At 31.9% G+C, this 16,612-nt stretch overlaps 2 protein-coding genes across 4 annotated transcripts; one reads left to right on the forward strand and one right to left on the reverse strand.

The window, feature by feature from the left end:
- Window positions 1-435: 435 nt before the first annotated feature.
- LOC130814866 (uncharacterized) lies at window positions 436-2,006 on the reverse strand. Its single transcript, XM_057681103.1, has one exon. It carries the CDS (start codon window positions 1,789-1,791, stop codon window positions 1,375-1,377), a length of 417 nt encoding a protein of 138 aa, XP_057537086.1. The 5' UTR covers window positions 1,792-2,006; the 3' UTR covers window positions 436-1,374.
- A 3,504-nt stretch (window positions 2,007-5,510) lies between these two features.
- On the forward strand, window positions 5,511-11,417 carry LOC130815388 (casein kinase 1-like protein 3). 3 transcript variants are annotated; one of them, XM_057681847.1, is made up of 15 exons: window positions 5,511-5,918; window positions 6,009-6,049; window positions 6,227-6,296; window positions 6,429-6,577; window positions 6,710-6,805; window positions 6,888-6,958; window positions 7,182-7,243; window positions 7,430-7,493; window positions 7,600-7,684; window positions 7,796-7,922; window positions 8,061-8,143; window positions 8,446-8,503; window positions 9,099-9,229; window positions 9,355-9,522; window positions 9,597-11,417. In XM_057681847.1, exons 1-14 carry the CDS (start codon window positions 5,843-5,845, stop codon window positions 9,514-9,516), a joined length of 1,275 nt encoding a protein of 424 aa, XP_057537830.1. In that variant the 5' UTR covers window positions 5,511-5,842; the 3' UTR covers window positions 9,517-9,522; window positions 9,597-11,417. The 3 variants fall into 3 exon arrangements, with proteins under 3 accessions (XP_057537830.1, XP_057537831.1, XP_057537829.1); XM_057681848.1 differs by having other exon boundaries at window positions 10,817-11,417; XM_057681846.1 differs by having other exon boundaries at window positions 9,355-11,417.
- The last annotated feature ends 5,195 nt before the right edge of the window (window positions 11,418-16,612 follow it).

A 16,612-nucleotide genomic window follows, 5' to 3' on the forward strand; every position in this document is an offset into this window, starting at 1 on the left:
TAGCTACAGTCTACAGCAGATTGAGACACATGATTGGACAAACAAGATCTATTATGTTGAATTAGAATAACAAAGTAAAAGACAAAACTGAAAGTTATCTGATTCGATAGCACAGGAAAAATATTGGAGAACAAGAGCGATTAAATCTTCAAGGTTAATACGTATTATCTGTAGAGATCCTTAATGTTCTCACTTTGAATCTCTAACAATGGGATGGTAGGGAAAAAATAATTACGTCTAACCTAGAAATTATAACTTTTTATATACTACCTCCTATTCAGCTGAATTGTCCCATTTTTTTTTTTGGCACTATTCACTTATCACTCTTAATTTGTATTTTACTCTTAATCTATAAGTTAAAACATAGTCATATGGGATCTTGTTTGGTTTGTCTCAATACAAGGATTATTAATATCAACTTTTTATAATTTTTAATTAAGCATAATTTGAGATATTAAGAGTTAAAATGTTGCTTCGGCAAGTGTGAAAAGTCAAATGGGACAGTTCAGCTGAATAGGAGGGAGTATAATAATAGCCTATAACTAGCATTCAGCCCATCATAGTACACACCCCATTATAGAACACAGTTATAAAATAAGTCTCTACACATTTAAGATCCACATACATTAAGTCCGAACCCTTTGACTTTATTTAGATAACTTTAAGTTGAGCAAAAGAATAGCTTTAATAACTTATAATAACACATCACAAAATCTTGTGTAGACGAATAGCCCAACTAACATAATAAGTAGTATATAAATTTCTTATTTTGAAGACGGTCTCTCGTGAACTGTGATCCAACACTTTGATCCTTAAATCTCCAAGAGAAAACATACAACCCCTAAATAGTTGCAATAGAAGTCCTCAAAATGTTGTCACCCAACAAACATAGAAAACATTTCTATTTAACGGAGACGAAAACATTGTCTTCCGCCAAGTAGTTTGACAACAATGCACATGGACCAAAACATATCCAATTGAACCACAATGATTCACGTTAATGTATAATTTGGTTTCTCCACAAGTAAAAATTTGCCCATTCTTGCTAATCTCAAGCAAGCATCATCAACACTATTTCTTTCTTCAAGTTACCTTCCCAATACCCATTAAAAAGTAAAAACAGGAATACAGAATCAAATCTTTAGCATTTTTGTAGCATAATTGAACAGCAATGTATAACCCTATAAAAAATTAACATTTACTAGATCAAATAACAGAATAAATCAATTGGAAACCCTTGCGCATAGAACAAAATTATAGAAGACAGCACCTTTTTATACAATCAAAAAGAGAAAAAAAAAAAGTACAAAAGATCAAATTGGCAATTCTAATATCTAAAACCCAAATAACCCACAAAATAATTTTCAATTTTGATCACATAACACAAAGCCAAACACCCAAAACAATAAGAAAAGTACCAAATAAAGCATACCCAAGTCGAGTTTTTTCCCCTAAAAGAATCCCCATTACAGCAGTAGCAGCAAAAGTGGTCGCGTTTGTGACAGGAACAGCAAGAGAAATTGAAGTGTGACCAAGAATGGCGAAGAATGAAGCCGAAGCAGAGAGATTTAGGATGAGAGGGACTGAATATTGCCATGTTAGAAAGAGATTTAGGTAGCTTTTGAGTGTGAAAAGTATGCGTTGGTGAAGATTAGAAGATGCGGATTGTAAGGATTGTGAGGATTCAAGGGATTTTTGGTCCCAAATAACTGCACCTTTTCGCATAAAAGCGTTAGTTGCTCCCCAAATAAGACCTACTGCTACCATCTTTTCTATGTCTCCGATCGGCATTGTCGATGATTGATGTGAGCTTGATTGTACTTGTGACTTGCAGTTGCAGGTGTAGATTTGGACTCCGATGGAAATTTAGTGTTTTGTTATTATTATTATCGTCTCTATTTTGGTTGCTTGGTTGTGTAGGAGTTGGAAGAGACATGGGTCAAAGACCAGATTCCAATCGAGTTTCGTCTCTAATTTAAGGATTTGAATCTAATTTTTTAGTGGATTTGAATTTTAAATTTAAGTCTAACTTATTTAGAATTTGTACTCGCTAGACTTGTTAAATAAGTTAAATTTGCTATAAATCAAATATATTATACAACTCAAATCAGTTTTAAACTTATTTTAAATCTAATTTTATAATTATTTAAACTTAATATAGACACATATACAATCTAGAGACTCATTTAAGTATATGTAAAAAATTTAAGTATGAGTGATTTAATTAAGTCTCAAAATTTGGGTGATTCTAAAATTTTTAGATCTTAAGAGTTTTAGATCTAAGTATAATTCCTCTAAATCTTTGATTATATTCATGAATAATTTGATTGAATCAATATCCAAAATACAAGCTCCAATTGATCATTAATAAATACCATTTATGATTGAAATGATGTGTTTATATTAGAATTTGCAATAAAAGTTAAGGTATAAGATGAACTAGAAGAAACATAATAAATAAAAGCTGCTTAGTAACTAGAGATGATATGAAAATAGCAAAAACAAATAGTGAAATTGGTGCTTCAACTAATCTTCTTCTTCCCCTTTTAAGCATCAAAAAGATTGCAAGTAGGGATGGTAATTCATGATAGTTCTACTACTCCTACTTCATGGATATGTACGAGAGTGTCTAGTAGGAAGGTGGAAGCTGTAAGAAAAAATATAAAGAAATTAAGCCAGTAGAGGCGCATACAACAACTAACAAAATCATGATAATTTATAACCGCCAAAAACGCTCGATCAAGCGAGGTTAGTTTAATAGGTTGAGCCATCACCAAGTGCGTTGGTCAAAAACTTTAAAGATAAACGAATGCTGAAAATGAATCTGCTCAACCCGAGTCATCTCTCTTAAAGAGGTAGAGCAAATGCCCTGTACCTCAAGAATTGATTAAACCTACTTACAGAAGCTACTAGAAAGGTAAGGGAGATTCGCTCAACCGAGCCAACTTGCTCGACCTTATCAAACGACCTCTGGACTTGGTCTACTCAGCTTTTGTCTTCAAAATGAGCATTGTACACGATCGAGTCACCTTGGCTTGACTTGATAAGGGTCGAGTGGGCCTCAACTTAGTTCGAATAAGCACCATCTTCATTTACTTCCTTGAATTTTCTCTTTAAAGCTTCCCTGTCTCGAACCTTGGGGTCAAGTGAGCAGCACAGGCGCCAAATGTACTCATTATATGCTCGATTTTGACAAATTGAACTCAAAACACAACAATACCAAAACACGAAACTTAGTAAAAAATCTAATAACATTAGGCTTAAATGTGTAAAACTCACTAAAAGAGTCAACCAAAGAGGATAAAATCAAAATTAACATGCGACTAACAAGATGCCCCTTGAGAACTTACATAGCCTTTTTATTTTTTATTGATTTATTCAAAAGGGTCCAGAAGATTTAAGTACTGACCATGAATTATATGATTCATTCAAGCACAAACATTCTTCGTATAATCTTTAAAGCTTCCATAACTTATTGATTTCATGTTCAACATCAATGTCTTAAATATCCGAACTTAACATAACATTCTCTACATAACTTTACCAACAAGTAACATGCATGAAAGCACACAGAGTAGTACTATATGTATGTATCTCGTATACTACGTGCAAGCACATAAGCAACACTGTGAGTCTCGTTACATACCCTTCATGAATTGATGTCCTAACACATAATAACAAGAATACATAAGGATATGACTTAAACAACTTTAATGCTCTTAAATATATTGTATGATTTTCATAAGCCATCTAGGTCACTTATGATAACTTGGATGAAAAATTCCTACAATATATATATAAATACTTAATTCAAGACTAAAAAAATCAACTTTAAATCTGTCATAAAACTTTAAAAACTTATCTTGAAAAATGGTCTTTGTTACTATGTTCAAAAGATATAACTACCATGTAGGACAAAGTTTCTTAGTTTTCAAGCACTGATAAGTATTTTAAAATTATTAGATTATTTAAAACAAGAAATAACATATTAAGATTTGTCTATCAAAAGTCCAACTCGAGAGACCAATAAATCAACCAAAATGAACTAAAAATATATTAAATAAGTACTACCCAATTCTCCAAACCTTATGCCACACTCATCTAATTTAAATAAATTATTTTCCCTTTTTAAATTCAATTTTCTAAAAGAATTATAATTCTAATTAATTTTAAACTCCAAAATTTATTAAATAAACAAAAATCATCCTTTATATGAATTTAATATATGTAATAATTATTTAATATGAACAAAATAGATAATTAGTTAAGCTATAAGGGTTGGAGGTAATTACAAATAATTCTTTGGTAACTTTCATTGATACGGACATTATGATTAATTTTCATAATTTTAATATCATTATCAATGGCATTGTCAAAAAAGTATCATTCACATTTTTCATATTTTTATCATTTTACGATTCTTTTTGAAAAAATTACGTTTTTCACATCTAGATAAATATTTTCTTTTAGGACACATAATTATTCATTAATCACCCAAAAAATAAAATTTCAATGAAAAATCAAAAGAGGAGCAGTATTACCTAATTTGGAGCAAAATTTCAAAAGTTTTTGACAATTTACAATATAATCTTCCTCCTGCAAATAAAAATTGTGCAAAGTTTTTTTTTCAAATTTCACTGATAAAATAACAAAAATAAGTTAAACCAAAAAATAAAAATTCTCAGCCACAGTCAACCCAGAAATTTCGACTGAAATTCCAACTCCTTATTACTGAAATTCGCGTAAGTTGCAAGGTTCATTACAATTTCAAAAACTTTCACCCCTTTGTACTAAAATTTGCATGATTAAGTCACAAATTTGCAAGGTCTACACCAATTTCATTCTCATCAACTTAAATTTTGGCAAATTTTGAAAAAAAAAACTTAAAAAAAATTTATAGAGATGAGATGAATTATACCTTCACTAATTCACTTTTAATGAGTATTTTTTTTATTTTTTTTCAATGGTAAATAAATAATGTAAAGTGAATAAATAAAATTTAGAGAAGATGAGTATTTCAAAATTCATGCCTATGGTAGAAAAAAGGAAATAAACTTAATCTGGGAAGTTGAAAGTGCTTTTTATAGGAATAATACTATAAATAATGGATTCAGATTTAATTGGGAAAGTGAATAAATAATGGATTACAATAATAAGATTTGAGTTGGAGAAGCAAAGCTGAATTTATTTTTATAATATTAGTTTTTTACTAAGTTAGGCTCTTAAAAAAATTAAAAATTAATACTCTGAGTTATTATTAATGGTGCTTCTGATAAGGCTGGGCTTAACTTTTACTCTATTATTTACTTTTAATAATTTTATATAATAGACTTTTTGTATAGACTCGTCATAATGAAACAGTCTCATACAAAAAGAACTATTTTGTAATACATGATTAATGATTTTAACATTAAAAAAAATATTTTAAAATTGTGCAAGAAAGGATAAAAAAAAGGAAATTACAATATAAATGTCGGCTTTAAAAAGTCAACATGTCAAAGGACAAAATTCTAGTTACCGAAGAATGCTACACATCTCCTTTGCTTATCCAATTCCAGCTCAATTCCTCAAAAATTCCTCCCATTTCCACCCTCCTTCCCTTCCCTAATTAAAAATCCCCAAAACTCCACCTCATACACTCATCATCTTTCTCTTTTTCTCTCTGGATGTCTGCTTACCCGCTTTTAGCTTGAGTTTTCTCTCTCTTCCCTTCATCGGCACCTACTTTTCCCTTTATCTATCCAAAATCCTAACTTATGTTTTCAATTTTACGCTATTGATTTCACCATATCAATCAATTTCATCGGTGTTAGTTTTGATTGTTTAATTTATCGAAATCGTTATGGATCGGATCGTCGGAGGCAAGTACAAGCTAGGTCGCAAGATCGGCAGTGGTTCCTTCGGTGAAATTTTCCTTGGTTGGTATTTGATCTTGATTTTGTAGTTTTTTCAACTTGATTTCAATTAGGTTTTATGATTTTTAATTGTGGATGTTTTCTGATTTGCAGCTACTCATATCGACACCTTCGAGATTGTCGCTGTAAAGCTCGTAAGTTTGATATTTTTTTTTGAAAAGGGCCATATTTTAGGTTATTTTAGCTGAAATTAGTTGTGGAATTAGCTCAATAGAAGTTGATTGGTTTACTGAAATTTTTGAGAATTGAAATTTGCTTAATTTAATTTATGTTTAGCTAAAATTGACTTTGAAGTTGATTATATTTGACAGGAGAATACCAAGACGAAGCATCCGCAATTACTGTATGAGGCGAAGGTATACACCATTCTTCAAGGAGGAAGTACGTAACAATTTTAAGTCATGTATAATGTCATTTGCTACCATTGTATTGACTCTAAGCTTGCTTTTTTATTTTTTGTACTACTTCAAATTCATGTTGCTAATGTTCTTTTTAAATACTATGGTAACTTAGGTGGGATTCCAACTGTGAAATGGTCTGGAGTGGATGGGGAAGATAATATTCTCGTGATTGATTTATTAGGGCCTAGTCTTGAGGATCTTTTTGTGTATTGCGGAAGGAAGTTCTCATTGAAAACGGTCTTAATGTTGGCTGATCAAATGGTACGAACATATTTTTGGCTTTATATTGATGATGAAACAGAAATCATTACCAAGTCATTTTAGTGATATGATTACTATTTATGAATTTGTATGGATTATTGGTAATGCTGTTTCACAATTTCATTACTGCAGATTACAAGAATAGAATATGTACATTCAAAAGGCTTTTTACATCGAGATATCAAACCTGATAACTTTCTCATGGGTCTAGGTCGGAAAGCGAATCAGGTAGGCTGAATCAAATATCTTTATTTAACCTGTTGCTGTTAATGGTTCGTTAAAATCACCTAAACTAATTGTCTAATGACAGGTTTACATTATTGATTTTGGTCTTGCAAAACGTTATCGGGACTCGACTACAAATCGCCATATCCCTTACAGGTGAATTGACTCAGTTGATATGTTTCTTTTGTCTTGTACTCTTGTTAGATTTCCTTGTAATGCTGATGCCAAAACTTAAGGAATACAATTTCATGTATAAGTTTCCACTGAACTATATTCATGTAATCATGTCCTAATAGTGCTACTCGTTTTTTAGCTTCCTTCTCATATTCTTGTGGAACTAGCTCCAAATGCATTTGCTTTTTTCTTAATATCGATGTAGGGAGAACAAGAATCTGACGGGAACTGCACGTTATGCTAGTTGCAACACTCACCTCGGCATTGGTAAGTCTAAATTATGTAGTTTAACTATTTTGGTCTTTGTAGCCTTTGATTACCGAAGATTTTCTGCGTTGATATGAATTTTTTCATGTAGTGGATCCCATATTGTTGGGATTAAGGTTCCGGATTATTGTGCTGTTGTTGTGTGGCCTTTGGTCACAGTCTCACAATTTATCCTCTTTAATGTAGAGCAAAGCCGGCGTGATGATCTAGAGTCACTTGGATATGTTCTCCTTTATTTTTTGAGAGGAAGGTGTGCTATTTCTCTACACTGTTTGAGATTTGTTATTTTATTTCAAGTATAACCAAATGTTGTAGTTTAAAGCTTTCTTTTAATTTTTTTTTCTTTCTGTACATAGCCTACCCTGGCAAGGTCTAAAAGCCGCAACAAAAAAGCAAAAATATGACAAAATATGTGAGAAGAAGTTGGCTACTCCAATAGAGGTATTTCCATAAATTATTTAATGCGTTGTGGAAAATTTTAAGATTGATTTTTGCAGTATTTTGTGGTGAGTGTACATGTTTATCTGAATATTTCATCTTTTCTCCTCAAAGGCGTTATGCAAATCGCATCCAGTGGAGTTTGCCTCTTACTTGCATTATTGTCACTCATTGACATTTGATCAAAGGCCTGATTATGGATTCTTAAAGCGCTTGTTTCGTGAACTATTTACCCATGCAGGTAATTTATAGTTGTGATTTTGTTGAAATTGTGCCAATCATTGCTGTCCAAGAAGCTTTTTCACTTGTGCGTGCATTTAATGCTTGTATTGGAAGTTGGAATTGCTTTGACCTATGATCATATCCTTGGTATTCTCAGGATATTCTTTTGATTACATCTTTGATTGGACCATTATGAAGTACCAGCAGGCACAAAAAAGTAGAAACCAGTCTCAATTATCGGTAAGTTATCCGAGGTCAAGTCAGATGAACGTGCTTTGCTTTTGCACTATTGCTACATCTGTTCTAGGAAACTGTTCTTTGGTTTTTAGGTCTCTTTTATAGAATGAATATCTTTGTAATAGACTTCCAATTTAGTGGTATGCACTTGTGTTGCTTTTCAGTTATGTTACCCATGTATCAAAAAGCATTTAGTAAAGTGGTAATCGATTATTGAATTTCTTAATTTACTTATATTTGTCATCTTTTTTAGTCTATCCAGGAATGTCATTCTCTTACTGACATTAATTATCCAAAATTTGCAGCCTGCTCCTGGAGGAAGTAATATCCGAGCGATCCCGATGGATGTGGATAAGAATCAAGGTTAGATGCCTTTACTTGTAACTTGTTTGCCTAATTTAGATCTTCTTCTGAGGGGGTGCTTGAAAAAAAGATAAGTTTGATCTCCTCTCTCCCCTTTCCATCATTATTCCCTCATCTCCAAACAAAGAACCAAACAAATGGGTTTATATATAATGTCTCATAACATGATTCTTGTTGGCAGAAAATGGGGTAGAATTGTATCTTTTTGTTTATTGTTATCATCACTTTTTTGTGTTTCTATAACTCACTTTTATGTGATTTTTGGATTTCTTTCAACTCTGCAGTATCTACTATATTTCACTGTGTTGTGTCTTATGTGAAGTGATTTGTGATCCCCCTTGGCTTTCGAGGTTTTGTAGACTTGTGATAGTGCATCCCTAAACTTCTAATCAATCCAGTATAAAGACTTTTTCTGATCTCTATTTTGCCTTATTGAAATGATACAGGGTAGAAATCTTTGTATTACTTTTGCCTATTGTTATATTGTGCCTGTGAAAAGTATAAGATGTCTTTACGTTCTGAATTTTTGTAGCATGCACAACTCCTTGATTGGACGTGCTCAATTCTAATCCTTTTTTAAATATTCTTTTTTCAGTGGGAAGGAGTGCTATGTATAGTGGTATTACAGATGGTGTCAAAATCAGCAATGGGGGTTCTGATCCTCGCATGCGTTCTAGTTTGGCCGCTGAGAAAAATTGGAGTTCTGAAAGCATGGCTTACAAAGATGTATGTGTCTTTAATGCAATTAACCTCTAGTTATGACCTTGAGTATTCTTTTACGCTAACATTTTTAAAGAAAAAATTACCTATCAGTTGCCTTAGCCTGAAATTTATCTTTGGTAAATGTTCAGTTGCCATCAACTTCATTTTCATCACATGCGGTCTTGAGAAAAGAAGTCACAGAACCAGTTAAGTCTACTGAAGCTATAAATTCAAATCAAGGACATGTCCATAAAACCGGTCCTTCAAGCAAATGGATTTCTCCTCTGATGCGCATGTCCTCTGCAAAGTGATCAAAGGTGGTTATATTTCTTCTGGATTGTTGATCTGGTCATGTGACAGACGATAAAAAGACTCCATATCCTTCTTCCAGGTTAAACTATACTGGATGTTATCTTCTCTACAGAAACCCGTTTCACCTCAGATTTGCCACTCCTAGTGTGATTTGAGCTTATGCCATGATGCAGTACCATCGAAAATTACAACAATTCTATTTGGATTTATAGCATATTACCTGAAAAGATAGGTGCAACTGGTGTGCTGATGGCATGAACTGCACACATCCCTCTTGTATTTACATTTCTGTGTAATAGGACAACTGTGGCATTTTCATTGATGTGCATACCGCAATAGTTGTAGAATCCTCTGCCACTTCGTTGTCATCAACAGCGTTCATCTATTTGGTTCATGGGTTTGTGAGTTGCATTTTGTACTTTTATGAGAATCGGATGTATGTGACAGTAGCAACATACGTTAGCTTGACTATTAATTATATTCTGAATTTCTAGACAAAAAAATTTGGATGTGTTTCTTCTTGATTTGGTTACTTCATAACGAAGCTACGTCAGGCATTACTGTGTTTTTATTATTAACTTAAAAGTTCTTTATGTTTAATTTTAATTGTTTCAAAATTTTTTTTGTCAAGCATGAACTCTAAAATTACACATGATATTTTCCCAAAAAAAATTTCTATGCTGTACAAATTGTCATATTATGTTTTCCATTTTTTGTTAACTTCTTACTCTTTTCTATTAATGTGCCTGTTTTCTATTAACGTGCCTCTTTTTTCTATTAATGTGTCGGTTTTTGTAAATTACACTTACTTTCTCTTGTTTATTCCGCATATCTATTAACGTGCCTGTACTGTGTTCCTTGGTACTTGCTAGTCTCCAGAATCTTCTGCGGTATAAGATCTTCCTCTTCCCTCTTTTCCTTTTGCATTATGTATTCTTACTGTCCTTTTCCCCAGTCTGCCCCCAAGTTTTTCCTTTTTTACTTAATGTTCGCATTTTTATAAAAGCTTTTATTATTCATTTTTCTGCAATTTGTATCAGATTTGAAAAGAATTTTTAGTAGTTTTTTGCCGCCAAAATCCCTTTCTTTGCAGATTTCTTTCATAAGTGAAACCTTATCTTTCTATTGGTTCTTATGTTTTCATGGGTCTTTTGATTCACTAAATTTTTTTGTTTTAAGTGAAGCCTTTATTATTTTCTGAAAAGCTTGTCAAATGAGCCGGTGCATATTTATCGTACTTGCTATTAACTTTGTTCTCTAGTTATTTGATCCTTTGAATATATGCTTATTTCTCTGCAGGGATTCCAGAACAAAGAAATGGAACATCTTTCGTGATTTGAGGAGACAGCAATGCACCTCTGCTTGTGAATGTACTTGTCTAGGATGCAGTCTTCTGTCTGATTCTATTGGACATCATATTTTAACACACTATTTAGCTTCTTAGCTTCCAATTGATGCTGTTGGTGAAATTGCAGAGTCTAGCACTGGTCTTAAATGCATTGGTACTATGCTAATTTATATGGTAGTTTGTGAGGTGAAAATTTTTTACAAGCAGCTACTTTTGTTGAAGATAAAATCCAGATGGGCTAATTCGTTTGCCACTTGACAAGCTTCTGCTGGCAGTACTCTTGGAGTATATTCAACAAAGTTCTGATATGGATACCTAAGAGGTTACCTCTAAATTTAATTGAATTATGATAGATATATAGTATGCCTAAATTTGGGGATTTGCAGTTTACACTTTGCTTCAAAGTTAGCTGCAATTTTCTGTCTCTTTCTCTATTTTCGGGATACATTTGTGAATGCTTCTGTCTCCCTCATTTGGTTCTAGAGGTTATTGCATTCATTCGAAATGGTGGATATTTATGCAGCATTATTCAAGGAATTTTGATTATTATTGCAATTATCCTCATCTTGAGTGGGCTTGCTTCGTCTTTCCTTGCACTTTTATACCTTTTTTAGGTGGGAGTTGGCTTTCCGACATTTGAGCTTCAAGTTTTATTTCTGAGGTCAGTTGAATAGTCTGTTGATTAGTTTTGAGAAAATTGAGATCTTGCTACTGATTGTTGATGTATGATAGGCGAAATCAGCTCTGCATTTTTCTCATTAAGTATTCATGTACTTCCTCTATTCAAAATGCTCGCAAGATTTTGACTTTTTGACCATGTTTGCTTTAAAAATTGAATTTTGAATTAAAATGATCAGAAAGTCAAAATATTACAACTATTCTGAAACACAGGAATTATTTATTAGCATCCAGTCTAATGTACCGTTGGCTTGTGGATGAAACTAGTTTACAATTGATAGTCAAGTTATCTACTTCAAAAATTGCAAATCCAGGTCTTGAATAGAGGTTAGCGTGGTTGTTGGACTTGTGACAATGAATGGATAATGGATGACTGTTGAATCTGAGGAGCTCTGAGTGGTGCTATTATGATGCTCACATTTAGTTTTCTGCGTCATGACATACCCTTGTCTTTTGAAGTTTGATCTTTCAGCGCTTTTGTTTGTTCTCAGTTCTACTCCAAGTAACTCCCCAATTTCGATGCAGATTTTTTTTAAGAAATTAAAATTCTGTTACGAGAAAAAAGCAAAGTGATGCATTCTAAGCATTGTCTGGTCCGGAGAATTGTGGTGGTTAAAGAAAATCTGCTTTTCAGTGTGAATTTTCCACTTGTTTTTTTTAGTTAAGTTCTGCTTTCTGCTGTCTATGCCCAATCTCCTTTCACTTGCTTTCTTGCTGCGTATTACTTAAAAGACTAAAAGCCTGGTTGCTGAAGACAGAATCACATCAGTGAGCCCCATTGAGACTGGCAAGGGCTAGTTGTCTCGGGTTAGTTTAATTTTCTTTCTAACTGCCTCTTCCATGTAGACAAATCTATGACGAGAGAGCATGTGAAGCATTGTGGTTGGCAGGAATAAGCAGCGCCAAAGCAGACTTTGGCGATTACACAGTGACAGCAGTAGCTTGGGTAATTACAGGCAGTGAGATCTTTTATGGGTTTTTAAGTGATTTGCATTGAAAAACAGGGGAATTGTTTTGACTGAGTGAACGGAGGAGTTGATTTCCGACTTTTCGGTCCAACAGTTATGGTTTGTGTGGTTATCCTGGGTGAACATGGGGGTTCTGTGCTGGTCTTCAACGGAAGCAGTAACGAGTGATTTCTGGTTCTTGCTTTCTGGTAGGATGGTGTGAGGCTGCAGGTGGTGGTATGGAAGAATGTTCTTATGGTGATCCAGTGAGACTTCGGCACCATGTTTGTTGCTTTGGAATCATTAGTACAGGAAGACTGAACGTGTTTTCCTATAGAACCAACCAAAGGTAAGTTTTTCTTGAATTGCGTTATCCGTCTATAGAAATTTTTCTAAAATAATTTTACGTTGAAAAAGTTTTCCATGAAACCGAACTCAAAATTACCTTGTCCATACTTTTGCTGTAGATAAAGTACATTCAAAAAATCTTTTGAAGCGAGTATCCTGTTTGTGATGGATACGCAATCCAACATCTACCCCACAAAAGGGGTTAAGAGCCAGGACAAGTAGTTTGGCGTTGGAATGTTAGATTGTTTGTCTTGGTTTGTAAAAATATGCTGATTATAGTAGTAGTTTTTGACTCATACATTGCGTAGATGTAGCAGTGGCAGTTTAGAATCTGAGGTAGGATATGTGTAGGATGTCTATATTGGCCCAGGCATAATTGGGTACGTTGCATCTTGGTGGAATATACGTCCTTTTTTTACATGAGTTTGTTACATGCATCATTTTAGTTTTTAAAGAAAACCATGCATCAATAGATAAGATAAGATAAGGGTGTCTAGTCTTGAAAGGGAGTCTTAGAGAGTCTTCATATAAGATTAAGAAAAAATTGACATTAATAATCTAACTTTTCACCTATTCGCTGTGAATAATTTTATCTCTAGATTATTTTTTAATAAATGAACATTTGCCCTTACTTTGCTATAATAGGGTATGTCGATAGCAAGAATAAAGGTTGAATTATTATAAAATAAAATGTTATGCTGATAGCAAATTTAGGGAAGACCAAATGTTGAATTATTAAAAAATAATTCAAAAGGTATAATTATTCAAAAGGTACGGGTGAAAGATTGAAATATTTATATAATTTTTTCCTAAGATTCATAAATTCAAAATTCTTGAATGAAGTCTATGAAATTAAAATTGAGATTGAGAGGCACTTATCTTCATAAAATTTTATTTTTAGAGTATGGAGTGCATTTGGGGTAAAATGTAAAATCAGGATCTGATATGATAAAGTATGAAGATTGTGGTGGTTTGAAAATTGAGTTTCAAAAGTTCATGCACAAGAAAATCTTCAGGAGTTCATGCAATAGAAAACCATAGTTGCTAAGAGAGTAAGATCTTCCTCTCAAGGGAGTTCTCCAAAAGACTAGGGATTAGTTGAATGATTAGTACTTCTTGGTCTCTTGGCTTTTGCGCTATTTGCGTAAAATGTTCTTATATAAAATGGTTAAAAAGGGCAAGTTATATAAACTAGTAAGTTTTATATATTAAACAAGTTCAAATTCTTGAAAATGTGGGAAGGTTTAGTTTGCATGAAGATTCAAATTATAGATTTTAAGTTTTTATTTATTTATACTATAACCACTAAAGTTGATCTGATTTTGTAATACATAATCAACTTTTACATTATATTATAAATAAATTAGTCAGGGGTCACAAATACTATAGGTCAAATGTGTAATATGGCCGGACATGCTTTTTTTACTTTTTTTTTTGCAAATTCCAATATAATGTTATCTGTCACATGACATTCATTGTGGTTTTCTACAATATATTAAAAAATTAATATTTAAAAATATACATTCAGACGTTATTAAAATTTAACTGCAAAGGAGAATGGTGGCTGTATCATATAGCATACTACATATATCATAACAAGAAAAAACAATTTGAATACGTGTTGATTTCTTAATAAAAAATTATCTATTTTAAGCATAAAATTAAGGAAATTCCACGTGGTAATATTAAACTTTTATAAAATGCCAGTGGTAGTACTTTATAAGATTCTTCTAGATAGTAGCATTCACTTTATGTCTTATCTAATTGTCGTATCATTTTCCATTAAATTTTTGTCAAATTCCATCTAATTTACCAATTTGATGTTTCGACCCTTAATAACTGTGGGTTAATTGTCTTTATAATTTTTCGTAAACCATTTTTATGCTCTTAAATGTCAATTTACCAGTATGACATTTAATTCACCATTTAATTTATCAACGCTTTCAAATAATGTAACAATTTTGTTTTCATTTAAATTGTTAAAATTTTGACAAAAGGTGCTTTAAGTACTATTACATAAGTCATAATGTTCACTTAATGTACTTACTAGGATTATAAAGTTCAAAATGTGCATTTCAAGCACTAATACATATAGTGTTGAACAAAGTACTAAACCGCAAACCAAATTGCACCTAACCGTAATTTTAATATTTGGTCTGGCCTATAGTCTAAACGGTCTAGTTTGATTTTTCAAAAAATATTATAGTTTACTGTCTGGTCTCGATTTTTTTTTTCAGACCAGACCAGAGCGCAAACCGTACTATGATCAAAAATCATAATTATTTTAAAAAAGAAATATGTTGCTACCAAGATATTTTGAGATTTATTTATTTTTATTTAATAATATATACTTGAATAATGTTAATGCAATCAACTAATTATAAATATTATATTATGTGATTGTAGGTATGAAATATTTGTATAAATACATATATTAAATTTGTGAAAAATATTAAAATAAAAAATCATAGACCAAACTGTTGTAGAACGGCTTGGTCCGATCCATCTGGTGATTTAAACAGTCCGGTCTGGTCTAGAAAATTTCCATATCGGAATTTTTGGTACGGTTTGATTTTAGTGTCAGACAGACTAAACTGGACCGTGTACACCCCTAAATAAATATGTACTTAACTAGGGTAAATCATAAGGACAAAAATTTGAATGAAAACAAAATTGTTACAACATTTGAGAACATTGATGAATAAAACGTCAAAATGGTGAATTAAACATTTGTGAGTATAAAAATTATTTATGACAAATTATAAAGACAACAAGCAACACTTAATAAGGGTAGAAATGTCAAAATGGTGAATTAGACATAAATTGACAAGAATTTAGCGGAAAGTGCTACGGCAGTTAAATAAGGCATAAATTGGATGCTACAATGTGGAAAAATTTTACAAAAATGCTATCACTAGCATTTCATAAAAGTTCGATATTAACATGTAGAATTTTCCTAAAATTAAAAATTAAAAGTTAGGCTTATGAATTTATGATTAGAATGAGAATTGTTATTTACCTAATAATCTAAAGATGACATTAAATAATTTAGACATTAAAAAAAGTTTGATATACTGATAATTAACTCGTAAACTTAATTGACAATCTGTAGGAATTAAATTAACTAGTATATTAAACATCTACAAAGTTATTTTTTAATAATTGAGATATACTATGAAGTATAATACTATTTGGTCCAATTAAATATAATCTTGATATTTTTAAAAATAATATTTTGTGATACCATTTGAAAACAGAAACATTTGACTCATCACAGATTGTTGTGAGAGACCGTCTCTCCGAGAGACGTATTAGATATATGGGCTAAATAATCTAATTAACACAAATTAAAGTGAAAATAAAAATGTGAACTTTTTGTTTTAAGGTTGTTTCTTCGAGAGACGGTCTTTCACAAGAATAGCTGTTGACCCATTAGGTTAATCAAAATCGAAAACGACAAAACTTTAAAATAGTTGATTTACATTTTACCATATTTAAAAATAATCCTAACAAAAATGACTTCACCGGAAAGGTCTTCTCTCTTACTAATAACAGAGTAGTATTAAAATGCCGGGAATTTATTTTTTCTGTTTCCTTTCCCACTCCCGTTTATTTCCTGCAATATATACAATTAGCAAGTTGAGACTATATAATTAATATATCTTTTAAATTATATGTGATTAATTTAATAGACTAAATGTAAATGGGCATGCTTAATAGTGATAATCTCATTTAAGAATTTGTGATTTCAATTTGACAAGATAAAGCTGCTAG

The sequence above is a fragment of the Amaranthus tricolor genome, chromosome 6, assembly GCF_026212465.1.
Source record: "Amaranthus tricolor cultivar Red isolate AtriRed21 chromosome 6, ASM2621246v1, whole genome shotgun sequence".
NCBI lineage: Eukaryota > Viridiplantae > Streptophyta > Magnoliopsida > Caryophyllales > Amaranthaceae > Amaranthus > Amaranthus tricolor.

What these genes read in the sequence shown, in the direction of transcription:
- LOC130814866 (XM_057681103.1), bottom strand. Translation starts at nt 1,791, where the DNA reads ATGCCGATCGGAGACATAGAAAAGATGGTAGCAGTAGGTCTTATTTGG.
- LOC130815388 (XM_057681846.1), top strand. Translation starts at nt 5,843, where the DNA reads ATGGATCGGATCGTCGGAGGCAAGTACAAGCTAGGTCGCAAGATCGGC. An exon ending in TAATGTTGGCTGATCAAATG is followed by an intron (nt 6,578 to 6,709) that starts GTACGAACATAT and finishes TCATTACTGCAG; the next exon opens with ATTACAAGAATAGAATATGT. An exon ending in TGAACTATTTACCCATGCAG is followed by an intron (nt 7,923 to 8,060) that starts GTAATTTATAGT and finishes TGGTATTCTCAG; the next exon opens with GATATTCTTTTGATTACATC.